Source organism: Ascaphus truei, chromosome 1 (genome assembly GCF_040206685.1).
Source record: "Ascaphus truei isolate aAscTru1 chromosome 1, aAscTru1.hap1, whole genome shotgun sequence".
NCBI classification, from domain to species: Eukaryota; Metazoa; Chordata; class Amphibia; order Anura; family Ascaphidae; genus Ascaphus; species Ascaphus truei.
In genome coordinates this window covers 452,664,261-452,680,381 of record NC_134483.1, presented here as the reverse complement: position 1 = coordinate 452,680,381, position 16,121 = coordinate 452,664,261, and the positions used below count along the sequence as shown (strand labels likewise).

The following is a 16,121-nucleotide window of genomic DNA, read 5'->3' as shown; positions in this document are numbered from 1 at the left end:
GTTTGGATAGTTATTTTGGTACAGAGAGCCGTAATTCCTTGATACATGTACTCCCAGGTATTTGATGTATGAAGGGCTCCACTTATAGTTAAAGTTTTGTTTCAATGTCCGCATCTCGGGCTCTGACAAATTTAGGTTGAGGGCTTCTGATTTATCACTATTAATTTTATATCCTGATATTTAACCAAATTCCATTAATTCTTTGTGGAGATTTGGAAGAGAGATCTGGGGTTGCGTTAACGTTAGGATAATATCATCTGCGAATAACGATCATTTTTTCCGCCAATTGGTACCCCCTGTATATTTATGTTGTCTCGTATTTTAGACGCCAGAGGTTCAATTGTTAGGGCGAACAGGAGGGGGGATAGGGGGCATCCTTGTCTCGTTCCATTTGTTATGTTGAATTTCTTAGCGGATCCGCCCGGGAGTTTCACCACCGCAGATGGGCTGGGGTACAGTGCTCGGACCCCCTCTAGATACGTATCTTTGAAGCCGAATTTCTGCATTGTTTTGTCAAGAAATAGCCAATCGATTCTGTCAAACGCCTTCTCTGCATCTAAGCTTAACTGAACCTCTTTGGTAGCTGTGAGGTGGGCATGGTCAACGATATTTATAATTTTGCGGGTGTTATCTGAGGCTTGTCTGCCTGAGACAAACACCACCTGGTCGTTGTGGATGAGTCTCGGTAAGATCAGATTCAATCTATTTGCCAGGATTTTGCTGTAAAGCTTGAGATCGTTGTTTAGTAGAGAGATTGGTCGATAACTCCCACAGAGCAGTGGATCCCTACCCTCTTTGTGTATTATGGCTAGGTTGGCCTGCGTCATTGATGGGGGGATTGGGTTGCCCTCCATGAATGAGTTAAATAAGCTAAGCAGGTGTTTAGGCAGGATCGGGGAGAACCTTTTATAATAGACATTGGAGAAGCCATCGGGGCCAGGGGCTTTCGAGATTTTTAATGTTTTTATTGCGTCCGCCAACTCTTTTTGGGTGATCTTTGCATTAAGCGTCAGATTTTCCTCCTCTGTCAATGTGGGCAGGGGGCAATCCGATAGGTAATTACTAATGGGTTCAGAGGTGGGTATCCCCGCCTTCCCTCCCTGAGCCCTAAGGTTATATAGTTTAGTATAGAATGCGGTAAATTCTTCCGCTATTTTCTGCTCATTATAGATTATTTCCCCCGATCTGTTCTTTATCGCAGTGATCTGGGAGCGTTTCTGTATACCTCTTAGTTTGCTAGCCAAAAGTCTGTCGGCCTTGTTGCGCTTGTCATAGTATTTTTGGCCAGTCCATGTGAGGGCTTTTCTACATCTTCCATTTGGGACTGTTTTAGTTCGTTTCTGGCTGCGGTCAAGATTTTGTAAAAATCTTTAGAGGGGTTGGATTTATGCTGCTGTTCCAGCTTTATACTTTTATTTGTCAGATCCGTTATTCATTTTACCTTGGCCTTCTTTCTGTGGGATGCAATTGATATAAAAGTTCCCCTGATTGCTGCCTAATGGGCTTCTCACAGTACCGCCGGAGATTCGACTGTACCTACGTTGAGAGCGAAATACTCCCTAAGCGCCGCTTTAATTTCTTTTTCTACTGCCGGGTGGTTCACTCAGCTTCCAAGTGTAGGAGGTCAATTTTTGAAATGGAGTTGAAAGAGTTAGCGTGATAGGGGCATGATCTGACCAAGTAATGGGGCCTACGTCCGAATTGGTGGAGGCTTCCAGAACATTTTTGGTAGCAAAAAAATAGTCTATACGAGAGTATGATTGGTGTGGCGCTGAATAGAAGGTGTAGTCTCTTTGGCTCTGGTGTTGGATTCTCCAAATGTCCATTAAGGAGTATTCCCTAGTGATCTCTTTGAGTTGTCTCTCCATTTTCTGGGAGGAAGCTCTTTGTGAGCGATTGAGAGTTGAGACTCTATCCTCAGTGGAGTTTATCACCATATTAAAATTCCCACCTATAATTAAAGAGGATAGGTAGTTAGGATCAATCTTCTCTAACACTGTTTTTAGGAATTCTGTTTGATTTTCATTTGGCGCATAAATGTTGACCAGAGCGATCGCCGTACCCGCGAGCGAGCCATATACCATTAGAAATCTACCCTCTGGATCTGAAGTTGTTTTGGTAATATTGAATGGGGTTCCTTGTCTGAGTAGGATAGCTACTCCACGTTTTTTACTATGAAATGATGAGAAGAAACCCGTCGGGAATACATTGCTAATTAATTTGGGCAGCTCTTGAGATGCAAAGTGCGTCTCCCTTAGACCTTTTCAGTTCCTGGAGCGCTAGTCTTCTTTTTCTATTATTGTTCAAACCTTTCACATTCAGTGAAACAAGTTTAATTGCTGACTGACTAGCCATTTGGGTGTTGGGGGGGAAGGGAGGGAATGGCTGGGGGGGAGGGGAGGAGAAGGGGCTGGGGGGAAGTTGGGGAGGCTAGGGAGGGAGGGAGAGGGGGGGCTGGGAGGGGGAAGGGAGCTAGGGGGAGGGGGGATGTAGTAAAGGGTTAACTGATGGCTCAGAGACTGCTTTTAATAAACTTTTGTACCTACAAGGCATTCGCAGCATAAGATCACATCATAGATATAACAGCAGACGTAACAGTATTCCTAGCAGAAATTGTAACCTTGAGTATGGCTGTATATGGGACAGTGGATACAGCTAAGGGGGGGGGAGAGGGAGGAGGAGGGGGGAGGGGAGGAGGAGGGGAGGAGGAGGGGAGGAGGAGGGGAGGAGGAGGGAGGAGGAGGGGGAGGGGAGGAGGAGGGGGGGAAGGGGGGGAAGGGGAGGGGAAGGGGGGGAAGGAGAGGGGAAGGGGGGAAGGAGAGGGGAAGGGGGGGAGGAGGGGCAAGGGGGGGAGGAGGGGGAAGGGGGGGAGGAGGGGGAAGGGGGGGAGGAGGGGGAAGGGGGGGAGGAGGAAGGGGGGAGGAGGAGGGGGGAGGAAGGGGGGGAAGGGGAGGGGAAGGGGGGGATGAGGGGGAAGGGAGGGAGGAGGGGGAGAGGAGGGGGGGAGGAGGGGGAGAGGAGGGGGGGAGGAGGGGGAAGGGGGGGAGGAGGAGGAAGGGGGGAGGAGGAGGGGGGAGGAAGGGGGGGAAGGGGAGGGGAAGGGGGGGATGAGGGGGAAGGGGGGGAGGAGGGGGAAGGGGGGAGGAGGAGGGGAAGGGGGGATGGGGGAGGAGGAGGGGAGGGGGGAGAGAGGGGGGGAAGAGGGGGAGGGGAGGGTGGAGCGAGAGGGAGAGGAGGAGGAAGGGGGGAGGAGGAGGGGGGAGGAAGGGGGGGAAGGGGAGGGAAGGGGGGGATGAGGGGGAAGGGGGGGAGGAGGGGGAAGGGGGGAGGAGGAGGGGAAGGGGGGATGGGGGAGGAGGAGGGGAGGGGGGAGAGAGGGGGGGAAGAGGGGGAGGGGAGGGTGGAGCGAGAGGGAGAGGGGGAGGAGGAGAGAGGGGGGGAAAGAGGGGGGGAGGAGGGGAGGGGGAAGGGGGAGGGGGAGTGGGAGAGAGGGAAGGGGAGAGAGGGGGAGAGAGGGGGAGAGAGGGGGGAGAGAGGGGGCAGGGGGAAAGAGGGGGAAGGGGGAAAGAGGGGGAGGGGGAAAGAGGGGGGAGGGGGAGAGAGGGGGGAGGATGAGAGGAGGGGGGAGAGAGGAGGGGGGAGAGAGGAGGGGGGAGAGAGGAGGGGGGAGAGAGGGGGGGGGAGAGAGGGGGGAGAGAGGGGGGAGAGAGGGGGGAGGGAGGGGGGAGAGAGGGGGGAGGGGGGAGAGAGGAGGAGGGGGAGAGAGGGGGAGATAGGAGGAGGGGGGAGGAGGGGGGAAGAGGGGGGAGGGGGGGAGAGAGGAGGGGGGGAGAGAGGAGGGGGGAGGGGGGAGAGAGGAGGGGGAGAGAGGAGGGGGGAGGGGGAGAGAGGAGGAGGTGGGAGAGAGAGGAGGGGGGGAGAGGAGGAGGAGGGGGAGAGAGGAGGAGGGGAGGGGAGAGAGGAGGAGGAGGGGGAGAGAGGAGGGGGGGTGGAGGAGGAGGGGGGAGGGGGGAGGGGGAGAGAGGAGGAGGGGGGAGAGAGGAGGGGGAGGGACTGCCCCTGAGAAACTTATGTATATACAGGCATTTGCAGCATAAAGTTTAGCCATAGGTATTGCAGTGAACATAACAGTATGTGTAACATTGATTGGGAAGGGGGGGAAGGAGAGGGGAAGGGGGGGAAGGAGAGGGGAAGGGGGGGAGGAGGGGAGGAGGGGCAAGGGGGGGAGGAGGGGGAAGGGGGGGAGGAGGGGGAAGGGGGGGAGGAGGGGGAAGGGGGGGAGGAGGGGGAAGGGGGGGAGGAGGAAGGGGGGAGGAGGAGGGGGGAGGAAGGGGAGGGAAGGGGGGGATGAGGGGGAAGGGAGGGAGGAGGGGGAGAGGAGGGGGGGAGGAGGGGGAGAGGAGGGGGGGAGGAGGGGGAAGGGGGGGAGGAGGAGGAAGGGGGGAGGAGGAGGGGGGAGGAAGGGGGGGAAGGGGAGGGGAAGGGGGGGATGAGGGGGAAGGGGGGGAGGAGGGGGAAGGGGGGAGGAGGAGGGGAAGGGGGGATGGGGGAGGAGGAGGGGAGGGGGGAGAGAGGGGGGAAGAGGGGGAGGGGAGGGTGGAGGGAGAGGGGGAGGAGGAGAGAGGGGGGGAAAGAGGGGGGGAGGAGGGGAGGGGGAAGGGGGAGGGGGAGTGGGAGAGAGGGAAGGGGAGAGAGGGGGAGAGAGGGGGAGAGAGGGGGGAGAGAGGGGGCAGGGGGAAAGAGGGGAAGGGGGAAAGAGGGGGAAAGAGGGGGAGGATGAGAGGAGGGGGGAGAGAGGAGGGGGGAGAGAGGAGGGGGGAGAGAGGAGGGGGGAGAGAGGGGGGGGGAGAGAGGGGGGGGAGAGAGAGGGGGGAGAGAGGGGGGAGAGAGGGGGGAGGGAGGGGGGAGAGAGGGGAGAGGGGGAGAGAGGAGGAGGGGGAGAGAGGGGGAGATAGGAGGAGGGGGGAGGAGGGGGGAAGAGGGGGGAGGGGGGGAGAGAGGAGGGGGGAGGGGGGAGAGAGGAGGGGGAGAGAGGAGGGGGGAGGGGGAGAGAGGAGGAGGTGGGAGAGAGAGGAGGGGGGGAGAGGAGGAGGAGGGGGAGAGAGGAGGAGGGGAGGGGAGAGAGGAGGAGGAGGGGGAGAGAGGAGGGGGGGTGGAGGAGGAGGGGGGAGGGGGGAGGGGGAGAGAGGAGGAGGGGGGAGAGAGGAGGGGGAGGGACTGCCCCTGAGAAACTTATGTATATACAGGCATTTGCAGCATAAAGTTTAGCCATAGGTATTGCAGTGAACATAACAGTATGTGTAACATTGATTGTAGCCGTGAGTGTGGCCGCAGAGGAAACTGTGTATATAGCTAAACAGTTTTTGAGCTACGGGCCAGAGCCATATCAGGCTCAGTGCTCTGGATCGGTGGGCTAGGGACTGGGGCAACATCTGTGGTCGGGATCAGGATGAAACATTGGGAGTCACGAGCTGGCATTTTGAGGCTCCCTCGAGTACTCCCCCCAACAACCCCCCCCCCCCCCCCCCACAGACTGTTCACCGCTCCCGTGTCTCGGCTCAGTCGGTGCTTCCTCATGCTGGTTTCAGTTTAACGGCAGTTGCAGGCGAAGCTTTTGGGGTTGATGAGAGGAGGGGGAGAGGAGAAGAAAAAGACACACACACACGGGTCTCAGCTCCCACCCGGACGCCTCCCGACGCTCAGACCGGGTTAGCAGAGGGGGCCGCGAAGGACAGGCTTCTTCCATCTCCACTCCGCATCGCAGCCGAGGGAGCTTCTCCGGGGCAGATAGGGTGTGCTGGAAATCCCCTCTCAGCGACGCGGCGGGTCCGATCCTCGCCTTCTCCCAGCACTGGTGTGGATTATCAATAGGGCACAGACGGCGAGAGTTGCTGCAGGGCTCGGGCGGTGAGGGTCTCTGCAGGGCTCGGGCAGCGAGGGTCTCTGCAGGGCTCAGGCGGAGAGGTTTGCTGCAGGTCACAGATGGCGAGGGTCTCTGCAGGGCTCAGGCGGAGAGGTTCGCTGCAGGTCACAGATGGCGAGGGTCTGTGCAGGGCTCAGGTGGTAAGGTTCGCTGCAGGGCATAGACGGTGTGAGTCTCTATTCCTTGGGAGCGGTGATCACTTGCGGCGCTCCGCGGATTGGCCTGAAGCTTCCTCGGGGACCCGGCTCCTGGACTCTGCTCTCTCCTCATTCCAGGAGGGCGGGGGAGACAAGCCAAGCGCTCGGGCGAATTGGAGCATATCTGAGGGTCGTCTCAAGGTAAGGAATTTACCGTTACTACTCGCGGTCAGTTTAAATGGAAATCCCCAGCGATACCTGACTCCCTTCTCGCGGAGGAGGGTAGTCAGGGGCCGGAGGTCACGGCGGCGGTCGATTGTTTTTTTAGATAGATCATTAAATACCTGCAAGGACTCGTTCTCGAATTGGATATAGTCCTTGTCGCAGCAGGCTCCTATGATCTTCGCCTTCGTGAAGTAGCTATGTAGGCGAAGTATTACATCTCTCCGTCGGCGGGGATTATCTGATTTAGGTCCCAGGGCGCAGTGGGCCCGATCAATCTCTGCATCTCTTTCTTCAATATCCCCGCAAATTGAGTGCAGCTTCTTTAGGTATGGGCGGAGGAGATCAGGCAGGACCGACTCGGGAATATTTCGGATTCTCAAGTTCTGGCGTCGGTCCCTATTTTCCTGATCCTCAAGCCCATCCTTCAGGTAGGAAACCTCTTCACCCAGCCGGATGATTTCCTCCTCTGCTTCTGCTTGACGATGCAGGGCCTCCCCCAGCCTGGTTTCTAATTTAGACGTCTTCTCTGTGAGGCCCGTGATCTCCTGCTTCAGCTCTGTGATCACATTCCTCAGGTCCGCTTGTAGGGAGGCATGGAGCTTGTCATGCATAGCGGAGAAAAGCTCCTCCATATACGCCCGGGTGATTCCCCTTTCTGGCTCAGGGCTTTCTTTTGATCTTTCTTTATTACCTCCTGAGGCTGTGGGGCCGCATGGGCTGACGCCATCTTGGGTTTCCTCTGCCGCCTCTGAGCTTCGCTGGGTCGGACGGAAAAATGTTGTGACCCCTGGGGTCTGTTGTGCTTTTTTTTGCCTGTTAGCCATTGTCAGTCACTTGGACGTCCTAGGCAAGCTCAGGGGGGGTATATAAGTCAGGGGAAGAGCGCTGATTTTCGTGTTTATATGTGAGGGTCCGCAGAGCTCCTTCCTCACGCAGCCATACCAGGTGATGTCACCGGATCCACCCCCCTTAGACGCCTCTTTCTAATGTAAACACATTTAGATTAGCTAGCCTCTCCTCATAAGTCAGAATTTCCATCCCCTTTTTTAATTTGTTGGCTCTTCCCGGCACTTTTTCTACTTCCATAGTCTTTTATAGTGAGTGGTGCCCAAAACTGTACTCCATATTCAAGGTCTTGTGCTGCCTTCTCCATTTCCAAAAGTATTTTGACGTCCTCAATCTCACAGATATTTGGTGGTTTCTAGCATATCCCTACAAACATTGTTTTTTGTACTTTTACCTCCACTGCTCATTTCTGTTCACAAGGTCAGTACATTTCATCAATACCTTCATAAACGTCTTCCCTTATAATGGGTTCTGAAACTTCACCTGCTGCCAATCCGGCAGCAAAATTAGTTCAAAGCCCTCTCTACAACCTATAAAACCACACAGGGCCCAACAGCAACATACATCTTGGAACGCATCAACGATCAATGCACTGCTTTGTGTTCCTCTATTCAAATCCACCGGATTGGGAAAAGAGTGCATTTTAAGCAGAAGGTCCCAAGCATTGGAACAACCTCCATAACGACTTCAGGAAAGCTCCCACCTTCCAGGCACTCAAGAAATCACTTAATATGCACCCATTTTGTAAAGTATTTGGGCACTAGCTTAAATTGCTCACGCTGCGAAACCCTTGGGTAAAACATAGTAGTAAATATGTATAAATGTGCACGCATATAGGTATATATTGTATACCTTACTATGTAGAGTACTGTATTTTTCCAATCATTTATGTAATATATACTTTATAGGTTTAATAATGAATGTAGAATTCCAAACATCCATCTAATTTCAGCCTTACTGCTCATGTATGTATGTATGTATGTATGTATGTATGTATGTATGTATGTCTTTATTTATATAGCAAAGGTATGTGGGTATGTAGCACACCAAAACAGTGCAAATAAATGCAAAAAATGCAATACTTGCGCACAATGCCGGATCTCCTTGTTCAAGGATGGCCTATCTGCAGCAATCCAAGTATACAGCAACAGAAAAGATGATCCAAGGCCCCACGTATTTTTAGCAAAAGAATTTATTCATAATACACAACATTTCGGCCTCACTTAGGCCTTTGTCAAGTGACTGGTCCAAGTCACTTGACAAAGGCCTAAGTGAGGCCGAAACGTTGTGTATTATGAATAAATTCTTTTGCCAAAAATCCGTGGAGCCCTGGATCATCTTTCCTGTTGCTTTATTTATATAGCGCCATTAGTGTACATATAGCGCTTGACAGTAGCAATACACGTGACAATCATATAAATAACAAATAATACAAATAACAGATCATGGGAATAAGGGCTTCAGACATAAAAGTAACATTTCGGAAAAGGAGTCCCTGCTCCGAAGAGCTTACAATCTAATTGGTAGGAGGAACATACAGATACAGTAGGAGGGCATACTGGAAAGTGCATCTGCAGGGGCCAAGATTTATGTATCAGGTGTATAGTGTTAGCCACTTATATGCTTCGTTAAGCAGGTGTGTTTTAAGGTGGGTCTTATAGGTGGATAGAGAGGGTGCTAGTCGGGTATGGAGGGGAAGAGCATTCCAGAGGTGTGGGGCAGTCAGTGAGAAAGGTTTATGGCGGGAGAGGGCTTTAGATACAAATGGGTAAAGAAAAGACATCCTTGAGTGGAACGCAAGAGACGGGATGGTGCATAGCAAGAAATTAGGGCTGAGATGTAAGGAGGGGCAGAAGAGTGTAAAGCTTTAAAAGTTAGGATGATAATTGAGTGTGCGTAAGTTAATAGAGCGCAGGTCTCTGCAGAAGCGAGGGGGAGATGGAGATGGAGAAGGGGAGAAGCGAGAGGGAGAAAATGATATGATATGATGGTCAGAGAGAGGCAGGGGGGAAATGAAGAAATCAGAAAGAGAACAGTTTAGTGAAAACCAGATCTAGGTAGTAACTCATAGCAGTTAACTAAATTTCAGCTACAAAGGCCGCATCCAGGATGAGAGCGTGCTGAGCGATCAAAACAATGAAACTGAATTGAAGCATCCATACTGCACGTGCACGTGAGTGTGGGTAGACGCGATGTGTGCAAAGACATTTTTTGTCTTTGCCACGCGATGCCCTGGACACGTGCGCGTATCAACCAATGATGGCAAACCGCTCATGTGACGTCACGGGCACGCCCCACATCGCGCAACCCAACAATTGCCCGAGCAAAATGAGCGCTTGACGTCATGGCGCTCGAGAGCGGGCGCGCAATCACCCTGGACGCAGCCTAAGACTTTATTTAACGTCAGTAAGACCTCTATAAAGACCGTCAAAAGTGTTGCTGCAAACTGGGTAGTAGTGTACATTGTAGGAAAAATCAGAGGTTTAGGGGGGGAAATGCTTCTTACCTGACATCCCACGTTTCCAAATTTCCAGCTTCCATGCAGATCTGATGCTGCAGACATTGGATAACCAATACTACTGACTCCAATATCAGTGAACGCCAGGTTAATGATGATTGCATTGGTTGCTGTGCGGAGTTCCTTGTATTTAACAAAGATGCCCAGAACTATAATGTTGCTTAGAATGCTTACTACCCCTAAGAAACAAATACGTAGATTGTGAGATTTTTATTCATGCAAATAATACGCACGTAGACCTCTTGACTGCAAAGTGTGCTATGCAAAGGAGGTTTGGAGACTGCATTACATGTATCCATTTTTATAGTTTTGAAATTGAATAAAAGTATGTGGTTTTATTAGATACATGTCATACCTTTTCAAATTTAGTTGCCAGGTTTTTGACACTTTTTCTTACCCACCAAAACGTGAATGTCTGTTTTGTAAACTCTGCCATACATATTCATAATGAGTGACCAAGCTCATAATCAGGCCTGGCTTGATGGTTTTTCCATCAGTGACTGTCGACCGAGCCCCGCACTTACAGAGGCCCCGTGCTCTCCCCCACGACAATTAGACTGATTACCGGGGGAGAGCGCGGGGTCTCTGTGACTCTTTTACCTTCTTCGGCAGCATCTCATGCAGGGTCCCATTATCATGGCTCTGTGACGTCAAATGGCATCAAGTTGCTATGGCAATGGGACACCTTGTGGCGCCATGACAAAGTCACACCACATGGCACCGTAATGTCACCTCATGACAACGCAATGACATTTGACGTCACAGAGCCATGACGATGGGAGAGAGCCCCGCAAACATCCCAGCTGGTCCTGCTAATACTGATGAGTACAAAAGGACAAATTAGGGAGACCATACCTCCCGGTTTAGCAGGAACAGTCCCTGATTTTCATTAAACATTCTGGCATCCCGACAAATTTCTCAATCGTTCAAAAGTCCCAGTTTTTAGCTTTTCCCTGTTTGGACTCATTTAAAAATGTAAAAATAGAACACTGCATGTTTTTATGTGATTGATCATATAAAAGAGTAAACATTTACAGGGACCTCATTACCTATTGCTTCATTATGTTTTAAGTTGTATGTATTTGATATTTTGTAGTTACCTCCCATATTGTACTGCACAGAGGAGGGTAGCCCTCTCCTCTCACAAAGGTAAAAAAAAAAAGGCATTAAACACATGTAACAGTGTTTTCCCAACCTGATGGAAGATTCTGCCATTACAGCGTGTGTGGTGTATACTACCTGTTGGTAAGCAGGAGGGCTGAGTCATCTGGCGATATTTGTGGAGACACAGGACAAGCTTCTGGGGTACATACCCGACATAGATCTCTAGTGGTACAGCGCCTCCATCTTCCACAGGCTCCAGATGTATGGAGGCGATCTCCTATGGTAGAACACAATCCCCTCTCCTTTCCCAGGAAGATCACACACCAGGCAGGAGGTATAATAACTGGAACAGTTTATTCTGTTCAGCTCAATGCAGTCACCGCAGGTCTCTGCCCTATGCAGTCTCTGGTGATATCTTCAGCTGTAGGATGGTCCCTGGACAAGGTCAAGGGCCCCGCAGCAGTCCTTGCTCTTTCCTGATCCTCTATCAGAATCAGGGGAAAGGTGCACACTCACTGTCTCCTGAGGGGAAGAGGAACAGGGAAGGCCAGAATTCAGGCAACCTGTGTGTGACCTGTCTCTCTCAAGTGAGGAAAGGCACTACCTAAATTTGCGCAGCAATCCCCTTAAGTACAGCCAGGAGGAGGGCACCAGGTCTGACCCAGGTTTAGGTAAACATAGGCCTGGTTCCACCTCCTCCCCTGTCACTCAAGATTACTGCAGGGAGTGGGGAAAACTCATGATAAGTACTGGCAGGCCTTACCAGGGCTTACTGCCAGGGAGGGCAGACTGGTAGCCAAGAACCAGTCTTGGCTACACTCTCCCTCTGGTGGAAACTTCCATGTCCTCACTGGGACCGAAATTTGCGGGTACCATCCTTCAGATGTATATCCTAAACAGAACAGGAGAATCAATAACAATAATATGTGAATCACAATGCAAAAGGTACATACTTTTCTGTATTACAGTGCATTAACTTTTAATTACCTCACAGAATTCCATGACAACCGAGGTCCCTCCCAACATGGAGAACCTAATTACTCAGTAGTAATGCTCTGGGTCTGGTTTGCTGACAAGTGCCCCAGTACTATCAGGCACAGTTACAGAACATACCCTCTTAGGGTGGTCTTTCCAAAACATACTCTACCCGGTCTATGTATATGGACCTTCCTACTATCCACTTATTTATGTAAGACTCAAAGCAAATTCCTGTTCGACAGGTCAGGCAACTACATAGAGGGTCAGCTCTATAATTGGGGAACCTTGGTGTTGGGAGACCAGACTCAGAGGTGTTATCCACTGATATCCCAGAATCATCATCCAAACCGAAATTGAAATCACTATTCCCAGATTCCCCATCAGAATTCCACCTCTCCTCAGAATTATGCAACTCCAAATCACTATCCCAATTCTCATCTGAAATGTCAGAATCCCAATTCTCCATTCTGATACCCCGAACAGGGACCCTGCGAGGAATATCTTCCCTAAACCTGAAGGCCCTAGTAGAGGATCCTCCTAGATCCTCATCCGAACTATACTCAAACGCAATCTCCCTACCCCCTGATTTCTGAAAATAAAGAGCTGATCGCAGATGATTTCAAGCCCACCTAGCAGAGCTCCGAGACTCAGGGGGTGGAGAAAGGGCAGTGCGGAGAGTACAAGCCACAGGATTTGAGGCCTTAAAGTCTCGGTCAGAGTCCTTGATGTGACACCCACGCTGGCTAGATACAGTACCAGTGCTATACTGACTATGTGAAGCTTCGCATCTGGCTTTGACTTGGGGCTCAGTAAAGGGTCATTGTACATGGCCAAGTGTCCTGGGGTATGTGTCTTAGTGCTCACCTCAGCTGCAGCCTGCTTGCGTTCCAGGCGTGCCCGCATAGAGTCAATAAAATGTCCCACTCCATTGCTGGTGGAAACAGTACTCACCGGAGTGGAAATCGTTCCTCGTCCGCCTCTCTGTTGACATCAGCTGATCTCACAGGATCCGGATAAAGATCGCTGTCGTCTGGTACCTTCTCACCAGAAGTCTCCATCAGTTCCTGTGGGGAGTAAGGAGGTGGACTCTCACAGCTCCATGAACTCACCGATCTAGATGCTGGTTTGCCGACCAGGCCGCTAGAAACCGCCAACCATGGGACGCTCTTCTGCTGCTTAGGCCACCTCGCTGCCGTCATCGGGACTGGACTGCACTGCTCGGTGGTAAAGGCACCATTGTCATGTTTGGCGGGGTCCGTAGGGGCACACGCCGGCTGACAAAGCACCAACGATGCCTGACCACTGCTGTGAGGGATAGGCACCGGAGCATTGCACCGCCATCTGCGGTAATCAACTTGCAGCTGTTTAGTTCCTGTAATGCGACCAACTGTGGCTCCTCCTCACCCCAGGTAGTCACCTTACTCGGTTGCTCGTCTTGCGTCGGTTCCAGCTCACGGACCGTTTCTGGCACCATCTCTGGAACCGGGTCTGGAACCAGCTCGGGAACACTTCGATCATCGGGGTACATGGACCCCCGGGAGCATCCGCTAGGGCGCAGGGGCCCTCCAGAATCTCCATTGCTGAGGTAGTTGGGTTAGCAGCATCGACCACCCAGGTATTGAGTCAGCTTCAGAAATCGAGCTCCGCATCTCGCACACTTAGCGCCCCATATTAGGTCTCTGCCCGGAAAGTCACACTTAAGGCACAGGCACTTCAAGAATCATGTCTCATCAACCTGCACTACCAGGAGCCCTCCTGGCAGATGGTAATAAGCAAAGTCACAGTTCGCCATCGCGGGCATGGATAAAGTGCGTGGCGGTAGGAGGACAGGCATGGCAACTCCTCTGTCTTTGCTGGCTCCGAAGAACTGAGGGTGCGGTCGGTCACATCCGGATCCTCCCTTGTCTTCAGCAGTCATTCGGCATTGGCTGTCACAGTAACCCCTCCCTCTGGTGGAGATTAGAGGAGGGGCGTAAAATTGTAGGGCGTGACTCGGTTCCCTATCTGACCCAGTCACTTTGCTGGGTGTGGGTTCTTGGATTTCACGCCATCAGCTTATCCCGAAGCTCGGGAAATAGGGCGCGCCCATCAGAACATTGTTCAGTACTCGCGCTTGATGCAACCTCATGGCCATCGTTGGGGCACATGACTGTTTCGGGACAAACAACAGTCAACTCCAATTACAGGTCTAACTTGTTCAGTTATCACAGGCTCCTCGATCTTGGGGGCAGTCCCTGCATCCACAGTCCCATATTTGATCATAATGTCCTCACTGCCTACTCCCCCTGGTGAAACCAGAAGCCCTAGGCAGCACAAAAAGGGGTGGTCATGGCTTTCGCGCCATTCCACAAAAGATTTGCAACACCAGTTTCTGTATTTTGCAACTCCACCACGCGGTCCGCATGATTCTGGCAGGAATCCATTTCTTGCAAGTCTCCACAGTACGTGGTTAGCTGTCTACCGAGAGTAGGTTATACCCCAGGCAGGAGGTATAATAACTGGAATGGTTTATTCTATTCAGCTCAATGCAGTCACAGCAGGCCTCTGCCTTATGCAGTCTCTGGTGTTGTATCCAGCTGTAGGATGGTCCCTGGACCTGCACTACGGGTCAAGGGCCCCCGCAGCAGTCCTTGCTCCTCCCTGATCCTCGATCAGGGGAAAGGTGCACATGCACTCTCCCCCGAAAGGAAGAGGAACAGGGAAGGCCAGTATTCAGGCAACTTGTGTGTGACCTGTCTCTCTCAAGTGGGGAGAGGCACGGACTAAATTTGGATGGCAATCCCCTTAAGTACAGCCAGAAGGAGGGTACCAGGTCTGACCCAGGATTGGATAAACCCAGGCCTGGTTCCACCTCCTCCCCTGTCACTCAAGGGCACTGCAGAGAGTGGGGAAACCCCATAATAAGTACTGGCAGGTCTGCTCTTATCAGGGCTTACTGCCAAAGAGGGCAGTTTGGTAGCTAAGAACCAGTCCTTTGCTACACACGTATGACTAAATGTTCAGTTTGCAATACCTTAAAGGTTTTGAAAATATAGGAAATGTAAAATATGTTGCTGTTATTGGTTAGCATTAATTGCAAGCAGAGAGTATTTGTCCAGCATTTAGGCTGTCGAAGCAATAATACATGGTGGCCTGAGGGACAATTTAAGCATGATTCACAAACTTTACAAACCTTTGCTGAGAGGTTAATACCAGCGAGCTCACCCAACTACTCACCCCTTTAAATATTATTCTGGACAAGCTACGGTATTAGTACTACTGCATGTTTTCCTTCACCAAGGAAGATAACAATATACACATCTTACCACCTATATGAAACCATTTAGACATGCCCCTGAATATACTGAGGATTAGATTACATGCTGTAACCAAATAAGAAATTGTCCACAATAACCCATATTGTAATCCGCCTTTCTGTTTAAATTAGTTCTGAGATAGCGAACATCCCTAGACAAGAGCAAGAAAGGTACAACCTTCAGGGCACATTATAACACAGCCCAAATGTATGGGGTCAACGGTGCTCTCTAATTAAGAAATCTTGAATGGCAGTTTTTCACAACGTGTTCACTAGCAACGAATGTCCCAAAAATAAAAAATCTCTCTACAAACAATGAAAAGAAAACATTTCTAAACACAAATTCGGAAGACACAAAACCGTACCTGCTGTAATCAAATACGCTGCAACTACATGGTGCTCGGTCTGGGAAAAGACAGAATTAACTTCCGTGGTGGGGTGAGAAGCGTTTACTGAACCAATTCCAAGGGGCGCCAATGTAAAACCCTCAGGCGCTCTATCCATCGCAGGTCTTCTGGGTTCAGATAAAAGTTTCAATGTGACAATGCTGGGCAATTAGTTTTTTTTTATTTATTTGCACTATTTCATGGATGGGGAGCAGGCATTACATTTGGTGAACATGTCAAAGGATTTCAGCTGCCGGGCTGAGTTTGGCAAAGCTTGTTAGCTACACAAAGAGCAGCACAGAACTTCAGGCATTCACAGGGAGATGCTTAGGCTTCAGTCATACTGTGCCTTCATTCCTGAAGAGATTAGCCCAATCACATGCCCTCATTACAGAGAAGCTTCACTTACAGCTTTTTTCCCCTTAGAACTCAATGTGACGACAATACAAGGATTTCCGGCTAAGCTGTTCGTGTACAAACATACTAATGACCATTTTTTCAGTTTTTGTTGGGCTACACTGTCAAACTCTTGTTTTTAATCCCAATTGTCAGCAAAAAAAAAGACAGGTACTGTATGTATAAAAATACGATGAATTCTCTACCAAGAATATGTCATTAATAAAAGATCATTTCAAAAGACATTGGTTTTCCTGTTTTATACAGAATAGTAGTAAAATCATAAATATATATTTTTTGACATTGCTGTGCA

The 16,121-nt window shown here is 50.9% G+C and overlaps 1 protein-coding gene across 1 annotated transcript in view; it reads right to left on the bottom strand.

Annotated features, from left to right (window-relative positions):
* Positions 1-15,722, bottom strand: part of RRH (retinal pigment epithelium-derived rhodopsin homolog) — a 42,573-nt gene extending 26,851 nt beyond the window's left edge. The window contains exons 1-2 of the mRNA XM_075617156.1: positions 15,392-15,722; positions 9,638-9,828 (exon numbers count right to left, since the gene is read on the bottom strand). Coding sequence (XP_075473271.1) covers positions 9,638-9,828; positions 15,392-15,530 — 330 coding nt within the window. The 5' untranslated portion in view covers positions 15,531-15,722. The remainder of the gene's footprint in view (positions 1-9,637; positions 9,829-15,391) is intronic.
* Between the last annotated feature and the right edge of the window lie 399 nt (positions 15,723-16,121).